The following is a 26,905-nucleotide window of genomic DNA, read 5'->3' on the forward strand; positions in this document are numbered from 1 at the left end:
TTTGAATCCACCACCAACTGGCACCGAGGCCATTCCTCCCACAGTCGCCCTCAGCCAGTGACCAGGCTACTCATCTCATAGACAACTTTGGCTGAAGAATTGTTCTGCTTCGTGAGACAATCTTAGAACTGAGCTACAGAGGGCAGCCCTGGTGGCTCAGCGGTTTAGTGCCACCTGCAGCTCAGGATGTGATCCTGGAGACCCAGGATCGAGTCCCACGTCGGGCTCCCTGCATGGGGCCTGCTTCTCCCTTTGCCTGTCTCTGCCTCTCTCTCGCTCTGCGTCTCTCATGAATAAATAATAAAATCTTTAAAAAAAAACAAACAAACTGAGCTACAGAGACTCCTGGGTGGCTTAGCAGTTGAGCATCTGCCTTTGGCTCAGGTTGTGATCCCAGAATCCTGGGACTGAGTCCCGCATTGGGCTCCCCATAGGGAGCCTGCTTCTCCCTCTGCCTATGTCTCTGCTTCTCTGTGTTTCTCATGAATAAATAAAATCTTAAAAAAAAAAAAAAAAAAAAAAACTGAGCTTGAGCCTGAGGCTCTACCTCCTAGACCCCCTTTCCAGCCTTCCTTCCCAGGAGTCAGACTTGCATCAGTGTCTCTCCTCTAGGGGCATATCTGATCTTGGGTTACCTTTCTAGCTCTGCTCCACAGAAGCCAGGCGACAGCAGACTGTCAGGTGTGCCATTCAGCAAAACTGCCAACAGTAAAACTGACCTCTGACAGATTAGCTACATCTGCACCGGCAGGGTCATGCGTGAACCCAAACATCTGGTAGGGGCACCAGAGCTGCAGATCCCCTTGAATGCACTGTCCCGGGAGCAGCCCTGGGAACCATGTTGTTTGAAAGACAATGGCTCCCTTGGGGCTTCTAAGCCAGTGGCCCCAACTACCAATAGGGGTCTTGTCTCATCACCCTTGAGCAGCAACTTGCAGAACAGGGCAAGAATGGCTCCCAGGCTGGTGTGAGGACTCCCCCTGAAGAAAAGAAGTGCTCAGTGATGTCCTGCTGAATGTCCTGCCCTGTGTCCTTCTAAGGGAACCTGATGCCAGGTGTGTAGCCTGTTGTGGTCTTGGGAGCCTGAATGTCCTCTTTAGCCTAAGAACACCACCTGGTGGACACTGCATTTCCTCACCATGGCCCTGTCCCCCCTGCTTCCAGACTTAAACCCCAATTAGATGGGAATGTGATATTCATCAGGCAGTCAAGATGAAATCCAACCAGCCCACATCACTTCATTGTCCTTGATGCTTTCCCATGGCCACATCTCCTCGGTTGACAGCTGAGATGAAAGAGCACGTGGGTACTGACTACCAGTCCCACTTGCAACTAACCAATAAAAAGACTTGCCCAAGAGACTCCTGGGTGGCTCAGTTCGTTAAGCATCTGGCTTCAGCTCAGGTCATGATCCCAGTGTCCTAGGGCTGAGCTCCATGTCAGGCTCCCTGCTCAGTAGGAAACCTGTTTCTCCCTCTCCCCCCTGCTCATGCTGTCTCTTGCTATCTCTTTCTCTCTCAAATAAAATCTTAAAAAAAAAAAAAAAAAAGACCAAGACATTTAAAATCATTTAATGAATGTTGCAAACACAACTCCACTGTGCTACACGTGAATTTCATGATGATGGAAGCTGATGAACCACCCACCCAAGCGACCACATGACTTACTCACAGTTTCCAGACATCTGGACAGCAACCAGAAAGATTCAGTAGCGAACAGCATGACCACTCGGCCAGAGGCTCCTTAGTTTCCTTCTTCCTTCTCCCCCTAAGGACCTTCTGTGGAGTATGGATGCTCAGGCCGGGAGAAGGGGGTTGGGAGGATCCCAGTGTACCAGTGCAGAGTGCTGGGAACTCCACACTCCAGATACAGTAAGAAGACACAGGGGCACAAGCCTAGGGCAGCCTGCTCAATAAATAATTAATTCCCAGAAGCCACCACAGGGGGCTAGAGGGCCCAGGGACACTGAACTGGAGGAGCCACCCCCCACCCCCGGCCCGGCCATGGCACACTCGCTACGTATTGCACACCAGCACATCTGCAAAGGGTCCCAGGAGGGTCTTGTTGAAGATGCAGCGGACCCACACCAAGTAGGTAGTGAAAGGCTTGATGTTCTCAGTGAAGGTGTGGTTCTGCAGAGCCAGGATGTAAGGCACATAGGTGTTCTCCCCCTGCTCCTGGAGCCACACCTCGTACTTCACCTCCCTCACTTTCAGGTACTTGAGGTTCCATGGGATCTGCCAGGAGACGGTGAGGCGGGCCTCAGAGGCACCCTGCACGGACGCCTGGCACCGTGCCTCCCGAACCTTGCCTGGGTACAGGCCCACGGTCCACTTCTGCTTCCGTGGCCCTGGCCGGCCCTTCACCACACGCCGTACAGTCTGGATGAGGGATGGGATGTCCACCTTGGTGTCCTGGTAGATGCGGAAGAGCCACTCAGGGTTCCGGCAGCAGAGGTGACGAGGGACCTCACGGCTCTGTAGGATGCGGGCCTGCTCGGCCCGGTCCAGGTGAGTGATGCCCCCCTGGTCCCAGGGCCGCTCGGGATGCGTGACCGTGTTCTCCGGCATCATGTTGCGCCAGGCCACATACTGGAGGTCCATGCTGGGCAGCGTGGCCAGCGTCTTATAGGGGGTGTAGTGGTCAGGGTTGACGGCATAGGGGAAGAGCTCGACCACGGTGGCCCCACGCGGCAGGAAGAGGGCAGTGACCAGCTGGGCCCCATGCACGCTGACCAGCATGGAGGCGTTGCTGACCAGCCGCACGACATCGGCAAAGGCCTGGTCCTCCAGGGACACCGTCACCGTCTTCATCTGGAACTCCTGGGCCAGGGCCAACAGCAGCTCCGCCTCATTCAGGATGAGCCTGTTTTGGGTTCGGCTGAAGACCAAGATGTACTCCTCCCCGAGGGGAGCGCCCGCCTGGCTCACGTTCAGCTTCTCCATCATGAACCGGGCGAACTGCCGGATCTCGTTGCCCGAGACGAGGATGTTGGCCTTGGGGCCCTGCGGCTGCACGAAGCCGTACTGGTACCAGGTGGTGACCTTGGAGAGGCCCACGAAGGCGTGGGAGAAGCACAGCAGCCGGCCCAGCGTCTTCAGCTGCGCGCGCAGGAGCGGCTGCTTGGGGCTGAGGAGCTTGTACAGGTCAAAGTGGGCGCCCTCGCTCCAGCCCTCCATGAAGAAGAGCCGGGCCTCGCGGGCCAGGCCGGGGAACTGCCTCAGCGTGTAGAAGAGCGGCAGCAGGTCGTCGTGGAAGACGTGCATCAGGTTGTCGGGGTTGAAGCGGTTGGCGACCAGGGCCACGTCGGGCACGAACACGGGCTTGGGCATGAAGCGCAGGGCGGCGGCCGGCAGCTCCACGAAGTTGAAGTACTGGGTGTTGTGGTCCTCCACGGTGGACAGGTCGAGCAGGGCCGGCTGGAAGCGCCGGGAGCCCAGGCTGGGCAGCATGACCGAGGCGTTGCCGTGGAAGAAGATGAACTCCTCGGCCTCGTTGGAGTAGCAGAGCCACTTGAAGCGGCAGACGCGGTCGGTGTGCGTGCGCCCGGTGCACACCATGTGCGTGCCGCCCTCGCTCAGGAGCTGCAGCGCCCGCGCGTACTCGGCCCTGGGCGCGGGGCCCGGCGCGGGGGCCTGGCGGCCGGCGGCCACCTCCTGCTCCAGCGCGGCCGCATGCTCCCGCAGCCGCACGTGCTTCCACAGGACGGCGGCCAGCACCGACACCAGGAGGGCGTTGAGCACCGCCGACAGGTGCATCCTGCCGCCCTGGGCCCTAGCGACAGGACCGCCCCCGGACAGCGCCTTCACCCATCCCTGCGGGCGCCCCGCGGAACCGCAAGAGCCTGCGGGGGAGAAGGAAAGGAAGAGGTGGGCACAGGCGGTCCGCAGCCCCCGAGCCCCCGCAGCCCCCGGCAGCGCCCGGTCCCTGCGCCCCCTGCGCCCCCTGCGCCCCCTGCGCCCCTGCGCGTGTTCGCTCCTCCCGGCCCCGCTGCCTCCCCGGGCACTTCGGGCAGGGAGACGTCAGCAGAGAAAACCCAATCAGAGGCTCGACAAGCGCTCAGTGACCGGCCTCGCCCTCTTTACACCTACCTGCCAGGAGAAGAATGTGCTCAGCCAATTCCTGGTCCCGGGAGGAGCAAGGCAGGCAGGGAGGAGGGCTGCTCCAGCCAAGCCCAGCCTAGCTCGGAGCGCCCCCGCCCCCACCCCCACCCCCAGTGTGTGAGTGAACCCAACACCCAGACATCTGGGCTGTGTAAGTGCTTATGTCACTCAAATCCCGTGGCTGTTATGAAGCACTGCTACAGCAAAAGCTAACCAACGGAGGGCCCATGATGACAGGCACAGGGCAAATCCTGCTACTGCAAGGTAAGGGCCTCTCCATACAGGGGCACAGACAGGACCGAAGGCCTGTGAGCGCTGTCTCCAGGCTGTACACCAGGACCCCAGTGTCCCCTTCTGACGACACACAGCACGCACATGTGGGGGATATGGGGGAATGTCTGCTCTTGCTTAAAGCTCCTGTTCAGAAATCACTCCTGCTGGCTTTTCAATTCCCATGGAAGGATAGGTGGGTATTTGCCCCCTCCACCGCCCAGTAAAAGAACTGTATCTGATACACCTACAGGGGGGCCTGGCTGAGCTGTGGGCATTTGCTTCATTTTTCTGCACTACCCAGAAGAGTAATACACTTGCTCTGAAGCCCAGGACTGCTCAGATTTGAAGGCTCTCCCCTCGGCCCTCATAGGAACAGCATGGGTACCACCTGGTGCCCAGCCAGCACCGCACTGGGGAGGGGCTAGCTTCTGCTTCTTGGTGTCTTGCAGCTTGTCTCTCCCTGCAATCACAAAACTCAAAATGCAATCCTGCCCAGAAAGAGACAGTGGCTTAGGCTAGGTTCCCTCAGATGCAGAATCAGAGACAAGAGTTTGAGTCAAGAGCTTGGTAAATCATCCAAAGAATTGGGGGGAATTAAAAGGGAGAAGGAGTGAAGCCAATCAAAGCACATTAATGAGCAGGTCACTACTCTGAAGAAGCCGGGCTATTTGCCTCCCGACTCCCCTCCAGCACCCAGCTGAAGGCCATTCCTGGGGCACCGTCTCCTCCGGCCTACCCTCATCTAAGGGTTGAGCATGCACATTGGTAAGTATGCATATTATACTACCCTCTAAAACATTTCAAAGGAATTACTCTAGCTATCATGTACTCCAGTGTTTCCTTTTCTAGTCCAATATTCTAAATTTGCTTTTAAAAGGAGGGCAGGGCATGTTCTTGATTTCACAACCTAACAGGGTTGGCAATTTACTCTTTAAAAATCCTGGTCTCGGGATCCCTGGGTGGCGCAGCGGTTTGGCGCCTGCCTTTGGCCCAGGGAGCGATCCTGGAGACCCGGGATCGAATCCCACGTCGGGCTCCCGGTGCATGGAGCCTGCTTCTCCCTCTGCCTGTGTCTCTGCCTCTCTCTTTCTTTCTCTCTCTGTGTGTGACTATCATAAAAAAAAAAAAAAAAATCCTGGTCTCGGGGCACCTGGGTGGCTCAGTCAGTTAGGCATCCGACTCTTGATTTCAGCTCAGGTCATTAGTGGTTGTGATTGAGCCCCGAATTGGGCTCTGTGCTGAGCATGGAGCCTGCTTAAGATTCTCTCTCCCCCTTCTTCTCCTGCCCCCACTCACACATCGGTGCTTACGCTCTCTTACTCCCTCCATCTAAAAAAAACAAAACTGGTCTAGATCACAGATTCTCTAACCTGGCTGGTTCTTGAAATCCCCAGACGCACTTGCTAAAACACCATGTATTCGTAGGCCCTAATCTAAGAGGTTCTGATTCAATAGTAGGTCTGGAGTATGGCTCAGGCATCTGCCATCTTTTGTTCCTCTGTTTCATTTTCACCATCTTCTTGCAGATTATTTGAATTCCATTCCTAACTATCGATAGTGTTTCTGAGTATATTTCTTGGTGCAGATTTTCTAGCGGTTGCTCTAGGCATCATACTGTGTATATGCAAACTAGCACAGTCTACTGGTAGTGACATTCCACCTCTCGAGCAAGTACAGAGACCTTATCTCCATCTGGGCTCTTTTATCCTCCTCCTTTATAATTATCTTCAACATTTCCTCTACATGCGTTAAAATCCGCATGAGAACACCTTATAATTTTTGTTTCAATTACCCAGTGTAATCTTCTCAAGAGGGAAAGGAGAGTCTGTTATAGTTACCCATATTTTTACTATTCCTGTTTTTCCTTCATCCCTGATGTTCCAGGTTTTCCTCCGTTATCATTTCTCTGGAGAACTTCCTTTGGTCATCATTTTAGGGAAGTTTGCTGAGAACAAGTTCTCTTAGTTTTCCTTCGGGTGAAGAAAATGCCCTGATTTCACCTTCATTCCTACAGGATATTTTCACTGGGACAGAACTTTGGGGTGACAGTGCTTCCTCTCAGTACATGGAAGCTGAGGCCTCCCTGTGGCCGCCATGTTTCCGATGAGGAATCTGCTGTATCTGAACACCGTTCCCCTGGACATAATGGGCCCTTCCTCTCCTGTGGCTCTGAAGAGTATTTGCCTACTTTTTAGAAGCCTGGTTATCAGGTGTCCTGGTGTGGGTTTCTCTGAGTTTACCCTGTGAGGGAAGGTTTCACTCACCTTTGAATCTATAGGTTTATACCTCTCACCAAATTTGGGAAACTTTCAGCCATTGTTTCTCTAAATACTTTTTCAGCCTCCAGGTATATGAATGCTAAATTAAAAATATATATATTGTCCTATAGGTCAATAGGCTCTGCTCAACTTTTTCCCCTAATTTTCTCCCTGTTGTTAGGATTGGATAAACAATCCAATGTGTTTGTTTCATGTTTACTGATTCTTTCTTTTGTGATCTCCATTCTTCTACTGGTCCATCCAGTGATGTTTTAATTTTGGTTACTACATTTTTCAGTTCTCAAATCTCCATTTAGTTCTTTATACCTTTTCTTTCTTTGCTGAGCCTTAGCCTTGAGCTTATATTAAGTCTTCCATTTCAGCAGGGTTTTGCAAGAATCATGCTGGTGGGAGAAGGGGGAGCACTGACTCATTATCTTTGGGTGGGAGGAAATTCACACTTCCTGCTCAGCCTCCACCAACAGCATCCTGGCAGGGAGGGTGAGAGACTCTGCATACCCACTGATTAGGGGTGGAAATCTAGTTCCTCAGTAGGTCAGGAGGGGTGCCTCATCACCACTGGGTGGGGGTGAAAGTCTAGGCTCCACTGACATCTCAAGGAGACTGTCAGAGACTTGTTACCTCTGGGTGGTGTTGGGGGGAGGTTGGGTGCTGAAAGTGGGGGGCACCTGGTTGGTTACCACAAAGCAAGGATGGACATCTAAGCTGTCGATTTGGCCTTTCTTTATTAAAGCTGAGAGGGAGGGGAGAAGCAGTTTTCCTGGTGTTTTACAGGAATAGGGTGCTACTCTCAAAAAGGTTTTGTGAGGCTGCTCCTTTTCCAGTCCTTTGATGAATGAGAGAGTGAGCTTTCTTTGGGGCTTTTTCTGGTCTCTGCTCACTGGCAATTCTGGGTTGTGGGCTTCTTTAGCACCCAGTCTAGGGTGTAGAGGAGACAAAAGAAAAACCCAAGAACTCACCACTGTGTTGTTCCACATTCTTCTACCTTTCAGTCTTTGCATGTTTTATACGTAACGTCCTGTGTTTTTAGCTGTATTTGTGCATGGTGCATGGACAGGGATAAATGTGTCTGCTCCATTTTGACCAGAACCCAAAGTCTCCTTGGTGTCTGCTTTTTTACCAAGCTCCCAGGTGCTTCTGGGGTACAGCCACATTTGAGAAAAAGCAAGAAGAGGCTCTGAACCAAAGAACCAAACCATGGGGCAGCCTGGTGGATCAACAGTTTAGTGCCACCTTCAGCCCAGGGTGTGATCCTGGAGACCTGGGATCAAGTCCCATGTCGGGCTCCCTGCATGGAGCCTGCTTCTCCCTCTGCCTGTGTCTCCTCTCTCTCTCTCTGTCTCTCATGAATAAATAAATAAATCTTAAAAAAAAAAAAAAAAAAAAGAACCAAGCCACGAGTGCCAGGAGCCCCCAAAGTCTTAACTCATTCCTGCATCAATTCAAACTTTTAAGTCTAAAGTCTCATCACCATGGGATATGGTGAACTAGGGCTTCCTGAAACCTTGGGTACCTAGTGGTTTGCAGACCCTGATCCTGGGGGCTGTTAAGGCTAGTGGTCAGCAACAAGGACATGAGGCCAGAGTCTTGGACCTCCATTTATCTCAAAACAAAACCAAGCACCTTTAATTTCTTATATTCAAGGGTATTATAGTGGGTTGAATAATGCCCCCCCCAAAATTCATGTCTACCCAGAACCTCAGAATGTGACATTATTTGAAAATAGGGTCTTTACACATAATTAGTTAAGGATCTTGAGATGAGATCATAATGGATTAGTGTGGGCCCTAAATGTAATGAAAGTGTCCCTATAAAAAACAGGAAAGGACACAGAGGAACAGAGAAGGTGGCCACATGAAGACAAAGAAGACTCAAATGATGTAGCTGTAAATCAAAGACCACTCATGATTACCAGGAACCATCAGAAGCTAAAAAGACGCAAGAAAGGATTCTCTCCTACAGCTTTCAAAGGGAACATGGTCCTGTCAATACCTTTATTTTAGATTTCTGTCCTCCAAGAACTGTGCAAGAATAAATTTCTGTCAGGTTAAGCCACCACATTTGTGGTTAAATTAGTTGCAGCAGCCCTAGGAAACTCATACAAGTACCACAAAAATTTATTTTAAAATGGGGTTCTTTGCTCTTAGGAGGGAATTCCACTATTAGGTTAATAACCACTAAGCAAGTCATCCTCATTTTAGGGAGGTGAGGAATTTGCCTCATATCACCCAGCAAGTCTGTGACATGGTCAGGATTAAAAATGGAGGTACCCTGGTGGCTCAGCAGTTGAGTGTGTCTGCCTTTGGCTCAAGGCGTAATCCCAGTCCAGGGATCGAGTCCCACATCAGGCTCCCTGCAAGGAGTCTCCTCTCCCTCTATCTCTCTGCCTCTCTCTGTGTGTCTCTCATGAATGAATAAATAAATAAAATCTTAAAAAAAATAAAAATAAAAATGAAGGTGCCCGAATGTGCTGGTGAGTACTACCTTCTGCAGGCTGGGGGGGAGCAGCAGGGCAGGTGCAGGCCTGGCTGGGCAGCATCTGAGCTCAGATTCTGGATAAGGGAGCCGGCCCCCATCCTCTCAGCTTCTCTGTCCTACAGCCTCCCTCTAGGGTCCAGCTGGGTCTGATATGGATAAGCCACTCTGAACCCCCCTGGGCAACTCTGCTAGGAAGGGCAGCCCCATTCCACCCCCAGCAGCCTCCTCTGCCCGAGGAATCTCCTTTAGAGTTTCCCCTTGCCAATTCTGCCATACCTTCTGCTAACTCTCCCCATGGAAGGGACCGGTGGTCAGTGTGCCTCGGTCTCAGCACCAAATCCACCTTACTCCAGTATATCTGACCCACTGGATTGCTCTTTTGGAGACACCTAATCGCCAGTAGTTATCACCTCATACCCTAAATCAACCTGACTCTGAGTTCCCGTTACATTAGTGGTGGTTGACAGCTCCCAGAAGGTGATGTGTACTGTCCAGGAAAGTTTAAGGATAAGAAGCCAGAAGACGGGATCCCTGGGTGGCGCAGTGGTTTGGCGCCTGCCTTTGGCCCAGGGCGCAATCCTGGAGATCCGGGATCGAATCCCACATCAGGCTCCCGGTGCATGGAGTCTGCTTCTCCCTCTGCCTGTGTCTCTGCCTCTCTCTCTCTCACTGTGTTCCTATCATAAATAAATAAAAATTAAAAAAAAAAAAAAAAAGAAGCCAGAAGACTTGGTTTCGAACCGCAGCTCTGTGACTCTACTGTATGGCCTTTCTGAAGTCAGATTCCCCATCAGCACAGGTGAGGGTGCAGCCCCCACATCCCAGGGTTGTGGAGAAGGTCAGAAATCACAGGTTAGTTGTACCTCGTGAGGACTGAGAGCTGACTGCTGCTGATGTATAAAAACAGCAATTCCAAACATTGAGGTTCAAACTAGCAAGTGTCTAGCAGAGGGGGAAGGGAAAAAAATCCAGGCATCGGATGGTTAAAAAAGGGCCGCAGGAATGCACAGTGAAGTCTGGCATTTTCAGACATTCTGGCCACCCCTGGCTGCTTTCATCTGACTCAAAGCAAAAGCTGACCGGCGCAGAGTCAGGAACTGTCACTTTTTATTATAGTTATTTGAAACAAAGGATTTTTTTTTTAGGATTTTATTTATTTATTCATGAGAGACACAGAGAGAGAGAGAGAGAAGCAGAGACACAGGCAGACAGAGAAGCAGACTCCATGCAGGGAGCCTGATGTGGGACTTGATCCCAGGACCCAGGATCACACCCTGGGCTGAAGGCAGATGCTCAACCACTGAGCCACCCGGGCATCCCTGAAACAAAGGATTTTAAATCTAAGAAGAGGATTCCTCCCAAAGATGGAAAGTGAGACAGGACATGCTATCATCTGTTGGCACCTTTGGCCAGAGTCAGTCACCAAATCTGCTTCCAAGTCCAGTGTACTAGTAAGTGACAGAGAGGACACTGTTCCCACCCAATGTCCATGTCTCTTTCCTCTTCCTAATAAAACCCCGCATTTGTCCAGATAGCCATCCCTCCCCAAGACCCATGAGGGGCAGAGAAAGCCAAGATCTGCCTCCCACCTCCAGAGGGTAAATCAGCAAAGAGTATGCTTCTAAAGCCAGTTACCGGCTCGGTGGAGCACGCTACTTGCATAGAACCACACAGAACAAAGTCGAGGAGTCACATTCCCTGTTTCCACCCACTAGACATGAAAGAAGAAGCTGGCCCATGGCTACTGCCTACCATCTGTGGTGGACCAGCCTGAGAACAAAGCCAGGATGCCAAGGATGGCATGAAGGAGGAGAGATACAAAGGACCCTAGTGACATCTTGAAGCCTTATACCTGGACTTTCTGCTGTGAGCTTTCCTTCCTTTGGAAGCTAGTTTTAGTTGGGGTTTTGGTGTCTCCAAGCCAAGAATAATTTAACAGAGGAGAACCTCTTTATAGGTAATTGTGTGTGAAACAAGCACACGGAGGTCTAGCCTGTGCCTTTTGTTTTTGAGCTGTCCTCTAACCTAGTGGAGCTATTTGGCAGCAGTTTCCCCATGACACTTCTAACTTGGGTAAACAAAGCTCCAGTGAGCCCTCTAAGCTGTAAGGGCCAGACCCCTGTGAGGAAGAAATGAGTCCTTCTAGTTTGGCCATTCCTTGGAGCTTTCAGAGGGACCAGAAATATCATCTCCAGGGTAGAAAGGAGGTGGGGGGTCGTCCAAAGATAGAAGAGACCACATAGTCCAGTCTAGTTAGGCAGATGATTCACACAGAGGAAAAGCAGAAGAGAGACTTCGAAAAATCAGCTAAAGCCAAAATGTCAATGGCCTTGATGCTAGGTCAAGAAATCTGAACTCTACCCTCTGGGCAATGGGGAGCTCCTGAAGGTCTGTCTCTGAGCAGAGTAGCCTGGAGATAGGGGAGAACAGAGGTAGAAAATCCAACGACAAGCTCCCAGCCTCAGTGTCTCTCCATTCATGCAGGAGAGGCAAGCCTGGGAGTTAGAATGGGGTGCTCAGAAGAGAGGGAGCTCTGCGCAAAGGGGTACAAAAAGCATGCTCCTTATGGCAACTCAAGTCCCAAAGTCTGCAGATGACTTATTTGAGATAAATTCCTGTGGACTCAAAGCTAGTGCTTTAACAAAACTCCCACTCACTCAATCCCATGGGCCTTATAGGTCTGTAGGGAAGAGGAATAAAGTCACAACTATCTGGAGAGCCCATGAACCTCATGTCCTTCATGCAAGTCTTTGAAGCTTTTGCAGAACAAGAGTGGAGAACTTCTGGTCTGGCCCCAGAGTGAGAGGAAGGAACAGGCGGCTGCCTTCTTGGCTGGGTTTTGCCTGTGCCCTAGTCAGCCCTATTAATCTCCAGGGGAGGATCCTGGCAAGCCCAGAACCCTACAGCCAGGAAATGTGCTTCAACATCAGTGTTTCCCTGTCTTTTCAAACCCATGCACCCACTGATAAACTCTTTCATGCTCCAAACTATAAAGTCTTGGGATTCCCCAAGAATCCCTTATTCATAAGAGATTCTCTTCTACAATATCTACCCTCAGGATTGAAAGATTTCATCAACCTTTACCTTCTGAAGTTGGTATTTTATATCTATATCTGCATATGTAAAATCATATTGCTGCATATACTTTTTATTTATTTTTTTATTAAAGATTTTATTTATTTATTCATGAGACACACACACACAGAGAGAGGTAGAGACACAGGCAGAGGAAGAAGCAGGCTCCATGCAGGGAGCCTGACGTGGGACTCCAGGATCATGCCCTGGGCCGAAGGCAGGCGCTAAACCACTGAGCCACCCGGGGATCCCCCGCATATACTTTTTAAAAACATGTGCTCCACCCCTACGAAATTCTCCACCCAGCCCCACCAGCTAAGAACTGTTCTGCTTTGGTATTAGGTAGAACCATGGTAAATTGCTGATAACTGACCAATTTTGACCAGTGTCCCATGGTTCTGCCATGGGCACCAACTATCCCTACCCTCAGCGTGGTGCAAACAGTACCAAGGCTGCTCAGAAGAGAAAACCTTAGCAATGACATGACCCCGGCGTGAGCTCTGACATCTCTCTAGGAGGTAAATGGAGGGAGAAAAAAAAAGACAAAGAAACCAGGGGAAGGAAGAGCTAATTCATCCTGAAGGTCAGGAGACACTAGAAGGACAGGGTGTCTCACTGGAGAGGCTACCCTGGGGGCCTCAGCTCAGACCTGGGCCATGGAACTGAAGAGGGATTCACACTGGCATGACAGGAGGACTGTGAGAAGTAGAAACAGCTTGGGGTGAGGGCCTGGCAGCAGTGACAAATGTGCTCAGGTCTTGGTTCCTAACATCCTCTACTAAGGAACCAGGGCTCTACGGAAACATCGCTGTTTCCAGGGCTGGAGCAGGGAAAGTACAAGTTGGGAACATCTTGTAGTGCCAGAATGTAAGGAAGTTCTCAAAAAATGATGAGGCACAGGAGCTCACCTGAAGGAGCTCCCAGTGGCTAAATCTGGTGCCATGCGCAAAATTAAAAAGCAATAGTAATGGATTATAACCCATAGAATAAAATAAGCATGCATGAGTCAATATTGATATGAATAAATAATTGAATAGATAAATAAGGAAGACGGAGCAGATCTTTCTTACAGCAGAATTCCAATTAATAAATGTAGAAGCAATGATGGAAATAGAAGATCACCATTTGGCAAACATTACAGTAATAACGGTCTCAGGCAAGATCCACTGCTGGATACTAAAATCAGTGGGTGGAGTGTGATGAGAAATAGGACATTTGAAGGGCAGCCCGGGTAACTTAGGGGTTTAGCACCGCCTTCAGTCCAGGGTGTAATCCTAGAGACCCGGGATCGAGTCCCACGTCGGGCTCTCTGCATGGAGCCTGCTTCTCCCTCTGCCTGTGTCTCTGTCTCTCATGAATAAATAAAATCTTAATAAAAAGAAAAAGAAATAGGGTGTTTAAATCGTCTTGACTATCTCCCCGTGAGATACGAAGGCAAAAATAGAAACTTTACAGTAAGAAAGAAACTTACCTTACGATACAGAAGCCTGGCAGACATCCCCTGAACCAAGTAATCAGCATTAGCATCAGCAGTAGTAACTTACTGACATCACATACCCCTTGATACAGTGTACTGGGAAGGGTACCTCACTTCCGTCATCTCCTTACCCAAAATACATCAATCTTTATTTCTAAATGGGGAAACGTGTCTAGCTCCACTGCCAGCTCTGAGTATGGACTATAGATAAGCTAGTAAAGAGAACATTAAACCCAAATTGAAGGGCATTCTATAAAATCCCTCACCAGGACTCTTTAAGAAGTAAGGTCAGAAAAGACCATGAATGACTGAGAAGCTGTCCCAGATTCACGGAAATTAAGGAGACATGACAATGAAACACAACATGGGATCTTAGACCAGGAAAAGGGAAATTAGGGAAAAGGATATTAGTGCACAATTGGCAGATATTAAATTGGGTCCGTGGTGGAGCTAATGGTACCATGTTAATTTCCTGGTTTTGATCGTTGCACTGTGGTTATGTAAGATTTATCATCAGGGGAAGCTGAGTGAAGCATTTTTGGTAACTCTTCTGTAAGTGTAAAATTATTTCTAAATATAAAGTCATTAAAAATTAGATAAGAAACAAGAGAATATTAAGTGTTTATAGGTAAAATGACACGTACGTGGTTTGTTCTAAAATACTCCAGCAAAGGGGCTCCTGGCTGGTGCAGTCAGTAGAGCATGTGACTCCTGATCTTAGTTAGCATCATGAGTTCAAGCTTCACATTATGTTAGGCATGGAGCTTACTTAAAAAATAATAATAAGGGATCCCTGGGCGGCGCAGCAGTTTGGCGCCTGCCTTTGGCCCAGGGCGCGGTCCTGGAGACCCGGGATCGAATCCCACGTCGGGCTCCCGGTGCATGGAGCCTGCTTCTCCCTCTGCCTGTGTCTCTGCCTCTCTCTCTCTGTGTCTGTCATGAATAGATAAATCTTAAAAAAAAAAAAAATAATAATAATAATAATAATAATAAATAAAATAAGATACTCCAGCAAAAAAAGTATGGAGAGGGATGCAGTAAGACAGTAGCAAAGAGATCACTATGAAAGATAGTGATGGGGGCCTTTCTATGATCCTCTTTTGTGTCTGTTTGACATTTTCCGTAATAAAAAGTCAAAAAGTTAACAGTAAAGAATCAAATAAATCCCTACTACAAATGACAGGATTCTAGAGAGTGGATGAGTAATAAATGAATATTTAGAAAATAGAAGATAAACAGAGCCCTCCCTGGAGAGAGGAGAGGCAGGCGAGGGGGGCTTGAGTTGATGCATGTTTTGCTCCGATCACAGCCAAGAATGCTTCCAACAACAGCTAAAGCTACAACAGACACACCCAGGGGATGCCAGAGAAGCAAGACTGGAAATGAGGAAAAAAGAAAGGAAAGACCCACCTCTACCTTGCGTGGGCACCTGTCTAGTGAGCATTCAGCCACCTATCTTCTTAGGCCTCCCTGTGGTGGAATGCAAGCCTGGCAGCAGGGAGGTGTGGTGTGGGGTGTGGACACAGGAGGAAGGAGCCTGGGCCTCTCCTCTGGACCTAAGGCAACCCTAAGCTGGGGGGACAGAGTGCTTGGGGTCAAGCTTATGGGAACCAGAACACATGGGGCTGGGGGCTTTATAGGGCAACTAGGCAAACAGGCAGAGGCCAGCCTTTGAGCCTGGGGAGGGGGGAGCACTGTTTCTAGTTAGATGCTAAGTCAATACCCCTTCCCAGGCCAGCCAGAAGGATGCTGACAGAAGGCAGGACAAATACAGAGGATTCCAGGGCCCTTCAGCCGAGCTGCCTTCTGAGGGAGGAAATGGAAAGGAAGGTTTGCTGGGGATGGACAAACATTTCGCTAGAAATCATGTGATGGTTAAAGCATGCGGCCCAGGAGGGATGGCCTGGGTTTCTAACTTAACCATGTACAAGGCAGGCAGCCTGCACCAACATCTGATGGGAACAGTTGCATAAATACCCCACTCCCGTGGAATGGTCGGATCACCAATATAACTGCATGTAACTAGATGGGAATTAAAATATAAGTCCGTGAATGAATAAATGAATGGTCCACATCCATCCTGCCCAGGCCGGAGAGTCCTGAGGCATGTTCTACACTGGCCCCACAGCTCCCTAACAGATCAGGTGGTTGCCCACAGTGCTCACAGGCCTGATGCATGCCCCCCTTCCCTCTCTGGTCTCCGTTCTTCACTCCCTGATTCATGCTTACTGGGACAGAGTTCAAGTAACCTAGTTACACATGAATCTTTGGCTCAGGATCTATTCCTGGGGGGACACTCATCAACACAGTTAGGACTGTATTTTGCCCCTGTAAAGCCAGATGCAAAGCCACCCTGCATTTTCACCTGCTGTGAAGTAGCCAGAGTGCAGTAGGAAAAAGCCAACAGGTCCTTGGACAACCAGCGGTTATTATAAAGTCCTTTCAGCATGTTTCCCATGCTCTCCCCTCCCCAGGCCCACTAAGTGCTCTGCAGCAGCCTGCACATGCCAGGGGCACTCAAGGATCCAGCTAAATGCTCAGAAGAGTTTTCAAAAGATAAGAGATGGAGGCAAAGAGCACATAATCAGACCCCTGGCACTAAACAAGGTAGAAGAGATCTCTCTCCATCACTGTTTCAAAATGTTTCTGGATAACAAACTCCAGGAGGAAACTCAAAATGGTGAATAATTGGGCCAAGTGGCTTACTGGACAGTGGACATGATGTCTCCTTTCTCCAGGCCAATTTTCACTGCTCCTGGAGAGGCCACCGGTCTCAGTGAGAACAGAGCAACAGTAGGGAGACCAGGATGACAGAGAATTCTGCTCGCCATCCCTTGCCTGGGAAACGGAAAAAAAAAAAAAAAAAAAAAAGACACTCAGCCAAGTGCTGCCCTCTGCAGGGCTGTGGACACCTGCCTCACTGGGTCCTGAGGTGTGGTCAGGTCTGGTCCTGAGGTGTGACCCAGAGTTTAGTGCCATTCTGTGCACCAAGAGCCTCTTCAGAATGAGGGCGATCCCTGGATGAGGGCTCCTTCAGGCTGAAGGCCTCCATACTCCACTTTGTCACCTCTGTTTAAATGGGTGGAGGGGCCAGAATCCTAGCATCACAAGGCACCTTACTCTCAGTGACGGGGAGCTCACTCCCACTCATAAGCAGTCCATCCTTCTTTGTATTTACTCTCCTGAGACCTCAAGAGCTCAAATCAGAGCTGGAGTTCACCCCTCCTCTATTTGCTATCTCTAATCCTCTCTCTCGTGGTGAACCCATTTCTGAGCAGTGGGGCAGTCTCCACCCTTATCTGCAGTCAGATGCAGAAAGCACCACATACCTGCTGAGTTCCTGCTCTGTCCGGTGCCATGCTGGGTCCCTTCCATGTGTGCACAACCCCACTTATTCTTTCCTCACCACTACTCAACTCAGAGGGTTCATTTTGTCCTCACTTTTCCTCTTTGGAAAGAGTCTCAGAGGCTGGGCCAACATTCACCGGCCAGGATTTGACCCCACCCATTTCTACCTAGGCTGCCTCTGAGATGAGGGCTGCCCCACAGGAGTCTTGTGATGAGGCTCCTTGGACAAGGAGGAGGGGGTGGTACTCAGAGGATTGGACCACCCAGGATAATTATCTTCTGTCTCCTCTGAGTGGCCCCCTGAAAACCTTCCTGTCTCTCTAGGATCTGTGGGTAGGCATGAAGGTTCAGTGGTTTGTGAGGAGCCAAGAAAACCACCACCCTCTCTGGGAAGAGCCTCCAATGGGAGGGGATTTGGAGAGGACAGAGAGTCTCTGACATGGGCTGTTCCACACAGAGAACAAGAAAAGTTGGATAAACCCTTTTCCTGCTTGGACAAGGATATGACAGATGTCTCAACAGAGGCCTCCAGCCCAGCCCCTGCTCCAAGCCTGCCTTACCTTCGGGGCGGGGGGGGGGGGGGGGGGTGTCCCATAGCCTCTACATAGGGCATCCCATTTGGTGCTCACCTCAACCCTAAGAAGTACCATTATTCCCAATTCTCTGGTGAGGAACCTGAGGTCAATGAGGACCAATGACTTGCCCAAGGCCATGCAAGTGTCAGGTCTAGAGATCAACCCACCATTCTCTGACTCTAAAGACTGCTCAAAATCATCAAGACACAGAAGACCTGGTTTTAAGTAAAGTGGAACAAGGGGTGAAGAAGAAAAAGAAACGCCTCAGGCATTTAAAGGAGTCAAATCAGGGAGGAGCAAGCCCAATTACGGGTCCTCGCATCCCACTGGAGCCAGTTGAGCCAGTAGCTACAGGACTCCATCGGAGAGTACTCGCCCTCTCTATTCTGCCTCCCTGGGATGCTGTTTCTCCCCTTGGGCAGCTTCCCCTCATGGTCAGGACAGGGCCACCAGCATCAAATGGAGCAACTCGCTTCCCTGTTTCATATCCAGCCATGGGCAGAAAGTTCACCCTCTCTGTGGAAGAACTTGTCCACTCAGCCATCTGATAGGGTCATCTCCCATCCAGTCCCCTCCCAGACCAATGACGATGAGCAGAGCTAGCACTGTTGATGAGCTGAGAGCCATCAGTTTTTGTGGCAGGGAGGAGGGCCCTACAGGAGGCAAGGGGAATGACCATGATGTTTGATGTTGCAACTTCTGAAGGAGACAGGCTTCACACGGGACCCAACAAGCTCAGCCCTCGTTTTGCTTGTTTTTCCTTTAGAAAGCAGAGGAAATGAAACTTGGAAAAACCCACCTCTGCCCACTTCTCATCTCACTCCTGCCCTAAGTGGACATAATGAGGCTTCTCCATCATCTCGGGATCACCAGCCAGATGCCCCGTGGTGTACCTCCTGTCTGAACACACTATTCAAGGTGTAACCTGCACTTGAAACTCATTCCCAGATCACTGCCAACTTTCACATACAAACCCACTCTGACCTCCAAAAATATAATCAAGGCCATGCAAAACAAAAACCCACTGCCCATGCAAAATGGGCACACCTTGTCTTTTTTAACTTTGAAGAATGTAAAAACTAACCCAACATTGGCAAATTTCTCTTTAAACCTATCTTCCTACAAGAAGAGATTTGTCACTCTTCTGCCCCAGATTCTCCTCTAAGTCCTGTCTGCTTACTGAGGGGATACAACTTTTCCAACACTAGGCACAAGGCTGTTGGAAAACAGAGAACAGAGTCCCTGCTGCCTCTTCCAGCAAAGCCTCTCACGGAGGCAGATGAAGAGCCATCCTGGGGACAGGAGACAAACCAAAGGGCTGACCCAAACCTTGATTCCACTCCTTAACAGAAATGACCCCGGTGGCACCCTCTCTGCTTGTGGGGCTGAAGGCTGATTATAAACCTGTGATCATTGGAAAAAAACTTGTTACATAGAAAAGGCAATCCCTATTGGACTTTTAAGGTTCTGCATCAACAACTTGGGTCACGCTGTTTTCAGCATGCCTACTCCCTGGCATGAAGACCCCAGGGAAGGGAGGGGTCTGTCAAGTAGTATGGACCAGACCACCCTTGTCTCAAGTTACCTGTCAATCACTTTGCCCCAGAGGAAGGTTGGTTGGGTGTAATGGACCCTCCAGGAAAAGTAAGGAGCAGGAGAAGGCAGGAGAGGACACACATGCTCACACAGAACAAGGCTTTGGGACTTGCAACACATGGAAAGGGCACCTGCCCAGAGCTCCTATTCCAGTAGAGGCAAGCTCTGAATAGATCCCCAAAGGAAACCCCTCCTGAAAACATCTGCTGAGACCTGGATCCCTGGCCCATGGTAGACAGCTGTGCCCTTGAGTTCATTCATGCAAAGGTGCTTAGATTCTTTCCTTTATTCTCTTAAAAAAAATAGGCATTTGTTAGTTGTGGACAGGCATGACTTGGAATTTATTAATGATCAATATGGCACATCCACTGACCAAGCAGAACAGATGCCCACCATAACACCTCCCTGACACAGGTGCCATAGAAGGGCCTCCTTAGCTTCTGGCTGACTCCACCTGAGTGAAGGTAAGGTAGGTGAGAGATAATCTATACTTGTCTATGTCACTCCATATGTATATCTACCTATGAACTTGAGTCCAAAGTCTTTTTTTTTTTAATTTTTATTTATTTATGATAGTCACAGAGAGAGAGAGAGAGAGGCAGAGACACAGGCAGAGGGAGAAGCAGGCTCCATGCACCAGGAGCCCGACGTGGGATTCGATCCCGGGTCTCCAGGATCGCGCCCTGGGCCAAAGGCAGGCGCCAAACCGCTGCTCCACCCAGGGTTCCCGAGTCCAAAGTCTTAACAGGACATGAAGAGAATCCCGACAGACAGTCATCTAGCCTTGCTTAAAAATCCCTGCTTCCACTGGTTTTGCCCAAAGGGCTCCAGAGAGGAAGAGCAACCTCAGGTGGATAACAGAAGACTCTGCCCCGGAAGCCAGAAGTGCCTGGCTGATCTCCCACATCACCTGAGTGCACTCAGTCTGAGCTAAGTGCAGGCATCGGGACACGCAAAAAACTACCGTGGTCTTCCACTCTTCCCTTGGTGGTGATCAAGAATTCTTCCCAGGCCACACAGCTCACACTCACCTTCCTTAAGCCCCTAGGTGTAAAATGGTTTTAATTCCTCAAGACTCAATTTCCTCATCTGTAAAATGGGAATGATAACCTCCTTAGGGCGCTGTGAGAACTAAATGAGCTAATGCACATAAAGTACCTCAATAGGCCTCAAAATACATCAGCTGTCAGAATCACATTTCACTAGGGTTCCTCAGATTAACGATGAATTAAACACAGGTACCAAGTCAGCCATACAGCTCCAAGCCAACCCTAAATGGACTGAACCCCCAATGGCTCTGGTGGCACATTCCCTGTCCCTTCCAGGTTCGCTCTATCTTCCTAAAGACTTATTTCCCTTCCCCTGGAAGAAGGCCCCCAAGCGGGCAGTGTCCAGCATGAAATTAATAACTTCAACAACCACCACCTCCAATCTTAAATGTTGGTGGAGTACTAGAAACTATTCTACATTTCCTCGTTTAATCCTCAAACCCACATGAAGAGGCTAGCATAGTACTGCAGTACTATCCCCATCCACAGATGCAGAGGCTAGGAGGAGGGAAGTAAATGATTCCCAAGGGCCTCAGCTTGCATGGAATGAAGTCAGGATTTGAACACGGAGCATGTCAACACTACCCTTGCTAACAACTCAGGCACCATTTGGCCTTCATCTTCTTGGACTTCCAGGGCACAGAAATTCAAGGGTTGCGATTATCACATTTTTTTCCTCTGGGTACCAGATTTTAGGACCCAACTGGTGTGAGGCACAAAGCTCCACAGTGACTCAGCCAGGAAAAGCGTGATAGAACATAGTGAGAAAGCAACCATCTGCCAGCCAAGGAGAGGGGCCTCAAGAGAATCCAAACCTGCCAACACCTCGATCTTGGGTTTCTATCCTCCATAACTGTGAGAAATAAATTTCTGATGTTTGTCATCCAAGCAGTGGCACTTTGTTATGACAGCCCAAGCTGATACCAGGTACCAGCCAGGTACCACCAGGCTGCTTTCCTGCCAGGACTCCATCAGCGTGAGCTTTAACCTGGGCATCTGGCCACCAGGTTACAGGGCCCACCCCTGGCTTCACTCTCCCCACTGGCTCTTGGTTCCAGTGAGCATGTGAGTTTGGGCCTCCCACCCTAGGCCTAGAATTCCTGGAGCTTTTACTTCTTATTAGACCATGAGGCCCTTATGCATGGCTTTTCTGTGCCTATGTCTGGAGCTGGCCAGGGCCCCCAGAAGTGGAACCTGCACCCAGCGCTGGGTGACCAGCCACAGAAGGTGAACCTCCATGGCAAGCAGCCTCTTGTCCAGCTGCCTAGCTCTGTGTCTGCAGGTGTGGCAGCACCATCGACACCTTCCTCCAGCGCTTCTTCAAACAGAGGGGATCCTAGAAAGGTGGATGCATGGAGTCCACAGGATTCTAATAATATTTAGTTGCTCTAGGAGCTGAGTGAAGCAGTTTTGGGGAGCAAGCTGGCAGCACTCTTCTATCTGCCTCATTTCTAAAGGGCTTTTTTTAGGCTTTTTTTTTTTAATCTCTTATTTCCCTTTCTTTTGAAAACAACCTGACACAAGGCCTTCCTGTTAATAGTAATAATAGTGGTAATAGGATGCCTGAGTGGCTCAGCAGTTGAGCGTCTGCCTTCAGGTCAGGGTGTTTTCCCAGGTCCAGAGATTGAGCCCCGCATCGGGCTCCCTGCACGGAGCCTGCTTCTCCCTCTGTCTAAGTCTCTGCCTGTATCTTGTGAATAAGTAAATACAATCTTTAAAAAAAAAAATAGTTTTAATAGTGGCAATTCAGCAGACCAGAGTCTTCAGCCTCTCCCTGATACTTGGCTCGTGGCTGAGTACCCAGTGTCCAGCCGGGGAAGGGCCCTCTGTTACGCTTTCAAAATGGAGAAATGAAACAACTCTTAGCATTAAGACTGTACTGGCAGTAGTCTACCAATGGCAGAGTGAAAGCTCTGACAGATGTCAGGCCCTACATATGCAGCAGAGAGGACATGGGACACTAGACAAAAATGGAAGTGATCAATCAATTGCTATCCTGACTGGCTCAGGAAAAGAGGATGCTGGCTTCTGGGCAGGGGATGGAGGCTAATGCTACCACCAGCTTATTGAGCACCTACCATATGCCAGGCACCATCCTAAGCCCCTTTCCCTTTTCCCATAAGCCTCACAAAAACCCTCCAATGCAGATACTATGGTCAGCTCCAATATCTTTTAAAATGAAAAACCCCAAAGTTTAGTGAAGTTAAGAAGCTTACTTGGGGTCTTACAGCTCAGGTGGGGGCCCCAGGATACAAACCCATGTCTGACTCCAGGGGTCTTACTTATCCACAGTGCTTCAGACTCAGTAGTCAGTGACAGAGAAGCAGGGCAGACGTCAGAGCAATGAGTTTTTATCATTCAATGGCAGAGCAGGTGTGGATGGCTGTGGAAATAAGAGACCCACAGGCTCTTGACTGTAACTTAGTAACCCAAGGCTTCCCTTGTGTAATTACTGCCCACCCAGCCAGGCAGAGATGCCCAGTGGTGGCAGGCAGCTCAAGGGAGCTGTAGCCACTCTCCTGCCCCAAGGAAAGTCTGGTAGTACATGGGGGTGATCATTATTCCAACCTTCCCTGGTGCTGTGCTGAGAGGGCTAATCCGCCAATTTAAAATTATAAAATCACCTATTTTTAGAGCTAAAAGTACCCTTAGAAATGATTTGTTCCAACTCTTTATAAAAGAGGTCGAGAGGCATGGTGTGAGCTCTCATGAGTAGCCAAGATTAAAACAGAGGGAGCTCTCAGTCCAGAGCTCCTCCTCACACCCATGGCCCAGAGGTGGCCCTCTTCCCAAAGGCAGAAATCAGGCCCAGAGAAGTACAGCTCTGGAATGCCACCCAGCCCCCCTAAATACCACTTCTCACTTCCCCAGCCCTATGGCCCAGTGATGAGAGCCACAGGGGCCACAGGGGTGCCTCTTCCTAACACCTCCTCCCCAAGGCTCACTCGGCCTCATCCAATCTCAGGCATGGAGAGGAAGCACAAACAACTAGGCCGTAGGGTCCCGCCTCCTCTCCAAGTGGTGGGAGAAGACCCCCTGCCAAAACACTGGAGGCTGCCCCTTGGTCACAGCTGAGTCTCAAGAACCATGAGGACCACGGGTGGCAAAGGAGAAGTCAATGGCACTGGTTCTGGAGCTGAGATACCAGAAGTGAGCTCCTATTCTGTCACTTAGCAGCTGCATAACCCTAAGCCAATTCGATTTCTTCTTTTTTTTGACAGGCAAAAAGTTGTAAATAATTAGTGTGTATAACTTGATGTTTAGAGATAGGTATACACCTGTGAAACCATCACCATAATATATGCCATAAACCAATCCATCACCTCTGTAAGTTTCCTCCTGCCCTCTTATTTATTATTTTTTGTGTTAAAAACAACATAAAACCTACTTTCTTAGCACATTTTAAAGTATATAGTACACTAATGTTAATTGTAGGCACGAAGCTTACAGTAGATGTCTAGGACTTAGTCACCTTGTATACCTGCAACCTTATATCCTTTGACTAATGCCTCCCCATTCCTCCTCATCCCAAACCCTGGAAACCTCCATTCCACACTCTGCTTCTAGGAGTCTAACTAGATCCAACTGATTAGTGGTATCATGTAGTATTTGTCCTTCTGTGGCTGCATGAGCTAATTCTTAACCCCTACAAACCTCCATTTCCTGATCTGAAAAACCAACATGATTATACCTACTTCACAGGCAAAACACAATGCCTGACGATTATTTTTACAGTATTGTTATTATCATAATGATGCTCTACCACCCATTCAGTGGCTCTTCTTCTATGCCAGAAACAGTGCTAAGTGCTTTAGATGAACAATCTCATTTATTCTCACCTACAAATCTAAAACAGGTGCTATCAATTTCATCCCACATTTGAGGAACCGTGCTCAGAGTTGTTCAGTGAATTGCCCAATGTCACACAGCTACGAAGTGGTGGGGCTGGGATTTGAACCAGGTCTACTCCTAAGCCTCTGCTAACATCTGTGGGCTATGCCTTTCATGTTCTTTATTTTATCCAATTTAAAAAAAACTTCCAGTGTTAGGCAGGTCCTGGGGGAGAGTATCCACTGACAACCAAACTGAGAGTGCCACAGACCCTTTGGGAATGGAGCATTTGGTAATTTAATTTTCCAGTTAGCTCCATATTTGCTAGAAGCCTTGTTTACTGCTCAATATTTTCTAAACCCTGGCTCAGAGCACGAACTTGCCAACCTGAAGGACAGTTTGAAAACTGCTATAGCTTCTCTGTCACTGACACATTAAGGCCCCCAGGATGCTCACGTGGCCACAATGTGGTGTGGGGGAACTCAGTCACCAGCACCCCATCCTCCTCTTTGCTGAGGATCTCCACTCTCTGCTTCTCTTCGCACTCCTGGGGCCCAAGGCTCAGGCACTGATGTGCTGGCCATCCCTGGGGAGAACAGGACCCGTGTTCTTTTCTGGCTCTGTCACTAACTGGGACTCAGATGCCTCATCTGTAATGTGTGAAAGAATGAAATGGAAGATCTCCAAGATCCATGAGAGCCAGAGAGAGCAGCTAGGTGCAGTACAAAGAGGGTCCTGGATTCCAATCTCACTTGTAACACTATCTTAGCAACCACAAGTGCTAATATCTGCTGTGCATCCACTGTGTACTGGATCCACTGGATCCACTGGACATAGGACTTGCACAGCATTATCTCATTCAATCTTCACAGCAAGACTGTGATGAAGGTACTTTTATTCCCATTCTGCAGGAGAAGAAACAGAGGCTCAGGGAGGGTAAGGGACTTGCTCCAGGGCATACAGCTAGTAAATGAGCGTCAGGATTTGAAAGCCCAGCACATGTAACAGTAAACATTTGGTGAATGAACCCTGTTTTGTCTGTGCTCCTAGCCACTAAGCCAATAACCAAGCTCACCCCATAACCTTTCCGGTGCTGCACCTTGCTCTCCCCAAGAGTATGCTCCCACAGTTGGCTGTTATAAAGTAAGCAGACCCTAGCCGGGCCACCAACAGGTGCAGGGCCCTGGCCCGAGCACCCTAGATCTTAGCAGAGGATCCTCATCAGTGACCAGGAGACAGAGTCTACACATGGAAGGGATCAGGAGTCCGGTGAGTCCCTCTACCCTGACACTGTCAAGCAGGCCGTGGCAGGCTCTTAACACGGGGCACACAGTAAATATCCTATGGAGCCCCAAAGAGCCCAGGGATCAGCTGCAGGCCTGCCCAGGTACTGCCTTCCACAGGAGTTCCGGAGGCCCAGGCCCCCCCCCCCCCCCCCACCTCGCTGGCTCCCTGCCAACCGCACTAATCGTCTCCGGAGCAAAAGCGAGTGAGGGCTCGCTGCCAGTGCCAGCCGGACAGCTAAGGGAACCAAGGGCGCGCCAGGGGGCAGCGGGACCCCGAGGGTCCATCTCCCCTCACCCCGCCCCCATCCCGCGCCTCCTCCGATCTGCATCACCCGTCACTTCTTGGTTCTGCAAACTCCCCGGGCTCTCCTTCACCCGAGGGCCAGCGCTGCCGCTGGTTCCTCCCGGGGGCTCCGGGGCCGGTCCCTCCCTCCAAGCCCAGCCCCGAGCGCGCGCGTCTCACCTGCAGCCCCGCAGGCCGGGCTCCGCGGGGCTGAACGTCCCGGCGGGCCCTCCGCGAGGCCGGCCTTGGCCCCAACAGCCGCCGCCGCCGCCTCCTGTGCCCGCTACGAGACCGGGAGGCCCGGGCATGGAGGGCAGGTCCCAGGGCGCCGTCCCGCTCGCCGCCGCCGGGCTCGCGGGTGCCCGCCGTGCGCCTGCCTGGCTGGCGAGCCCGGCGCGGCCGCCCCGGCACGTGCGTGCGCACGCTCGGGGGCTCCGCGGCCCCAACCCCGGCCAGAACCACCCCTCGGCTAGCGGGATTCTGGGAATTGCAGTTTGCCTGGAGAACAGCCCATCCCTTCAGCCCACGGAATCCTGGAAGTTGTAGTTTCTTCCCGCGACAGGCGCAGCTTTACCTGCTGTTAGATTTATACGATTATGGGATTCCTGATGATAAATGTAAATGCAAGTTAAGCCAACAATCAGATGTCATTTATAAAATAAAAGTGATTAATATATCACATGTTTTAAAAATATCTATTACCACAAATACAAGTAAATTCAAAAGCACTATCCAGTTCCCCTCACCCACCCCCACCCCATCCCATCCATCCCATCTGGACCCTCCTAAAGGGCAAACATTCCCAACTCTTACGGTTGCTGCATCTGGCATTTACTGTCCACTCTCAAAATATATATATGCTCCTATTTCTTGATTTATGAATTCTAAACCCCTTGGCTTTTTACTAGGATAGATGAAAATTCAACTCATTTAAATATGTGCACCAACCATGATTACCTGCACCCTCATTGAGTTATGAGACATTTCTTTTTTTTCTTTCTCCAAATTTTTATTTAAAACCCATTTAGTAAAAACAAAAAAAAAATAAAATAAAATAAAAAATAAAAAAAAGAAAATAAATAAAACCCATTTAGTTAACATATAGAATAATATTAGTTTTAGGGGGGCACTTGATGGGATGAGCACTGGGTGTTATTCTGTATGTTGGCAAATTGAACACCAATAAAAAATAAATTTATTATTTAAAAAAATAAATAAAATTAAATTAAAAATAAAAATATTAGTTTCACGT

General features: G+C 49.7%; 1 protein-coding gene across 2 annotated transcripts; it reads right to left on the reverse strand.

Annotated features, from left to right (window-relative positions):
• Nucleotides 1-1,555: 1,555 nt before the first annotated feature.
• Nucleotides 1,556-26,115, reverse strand: POMGNT2 (protein O-linked mannose N-acetylglucosaminyltransferase 2 (beta 1,4-)). Of its 2 annotated transcripts, XM_041734435.1 has the most exons (3): nucleotides 25,834-26,115; nucleotides 16,392-16,523; nucleotides 1,556-3,844 (listed from the first exon to the last, which is right to left on the reverse strand). In XM_041734435.1, the coding sequence occupies exon 3, from the start codon at nucleotides 3,756-3,758 to the stop codon at nucleotides 2,016-2,018; it is 1,743 nt and encodes a 580-aa protein (XP_041590369.1). In that variant the 5' UTR covers nucleotides 3,759-3,844; nucleotides 16,392-16,523; nucleotides 25,834-26,115; the 3' UTR covers nucleotides 1,556-2,015. The 2 variants fall into 2 exon arrangements, with proteins under 2 accessions (XP_041590369.1, XP_041590368.1); XM_041734434.1 differs by lacking the exon at nucleotides 16,392-16,523.
• Between the last annotated feature and the right edge of the window lie 790 nt (nucleotides 26,116-26,905).

The sequence above is a fragment of the Vulpes lagopus genome, chromosome 19, assembly GCF_018345385.1.
Source record: "Vulpes lagopus strain Blue_001 chromosome 19, ASM1834538v1, whole genome shotgun sequence".
Taxonomy (NCBI): domain Eukaryota; kingdom Metazoa; phylum Chordata; class Mammalia; order Carnivora; family Canidae; genus Vulpes; species Vulpes lagopus.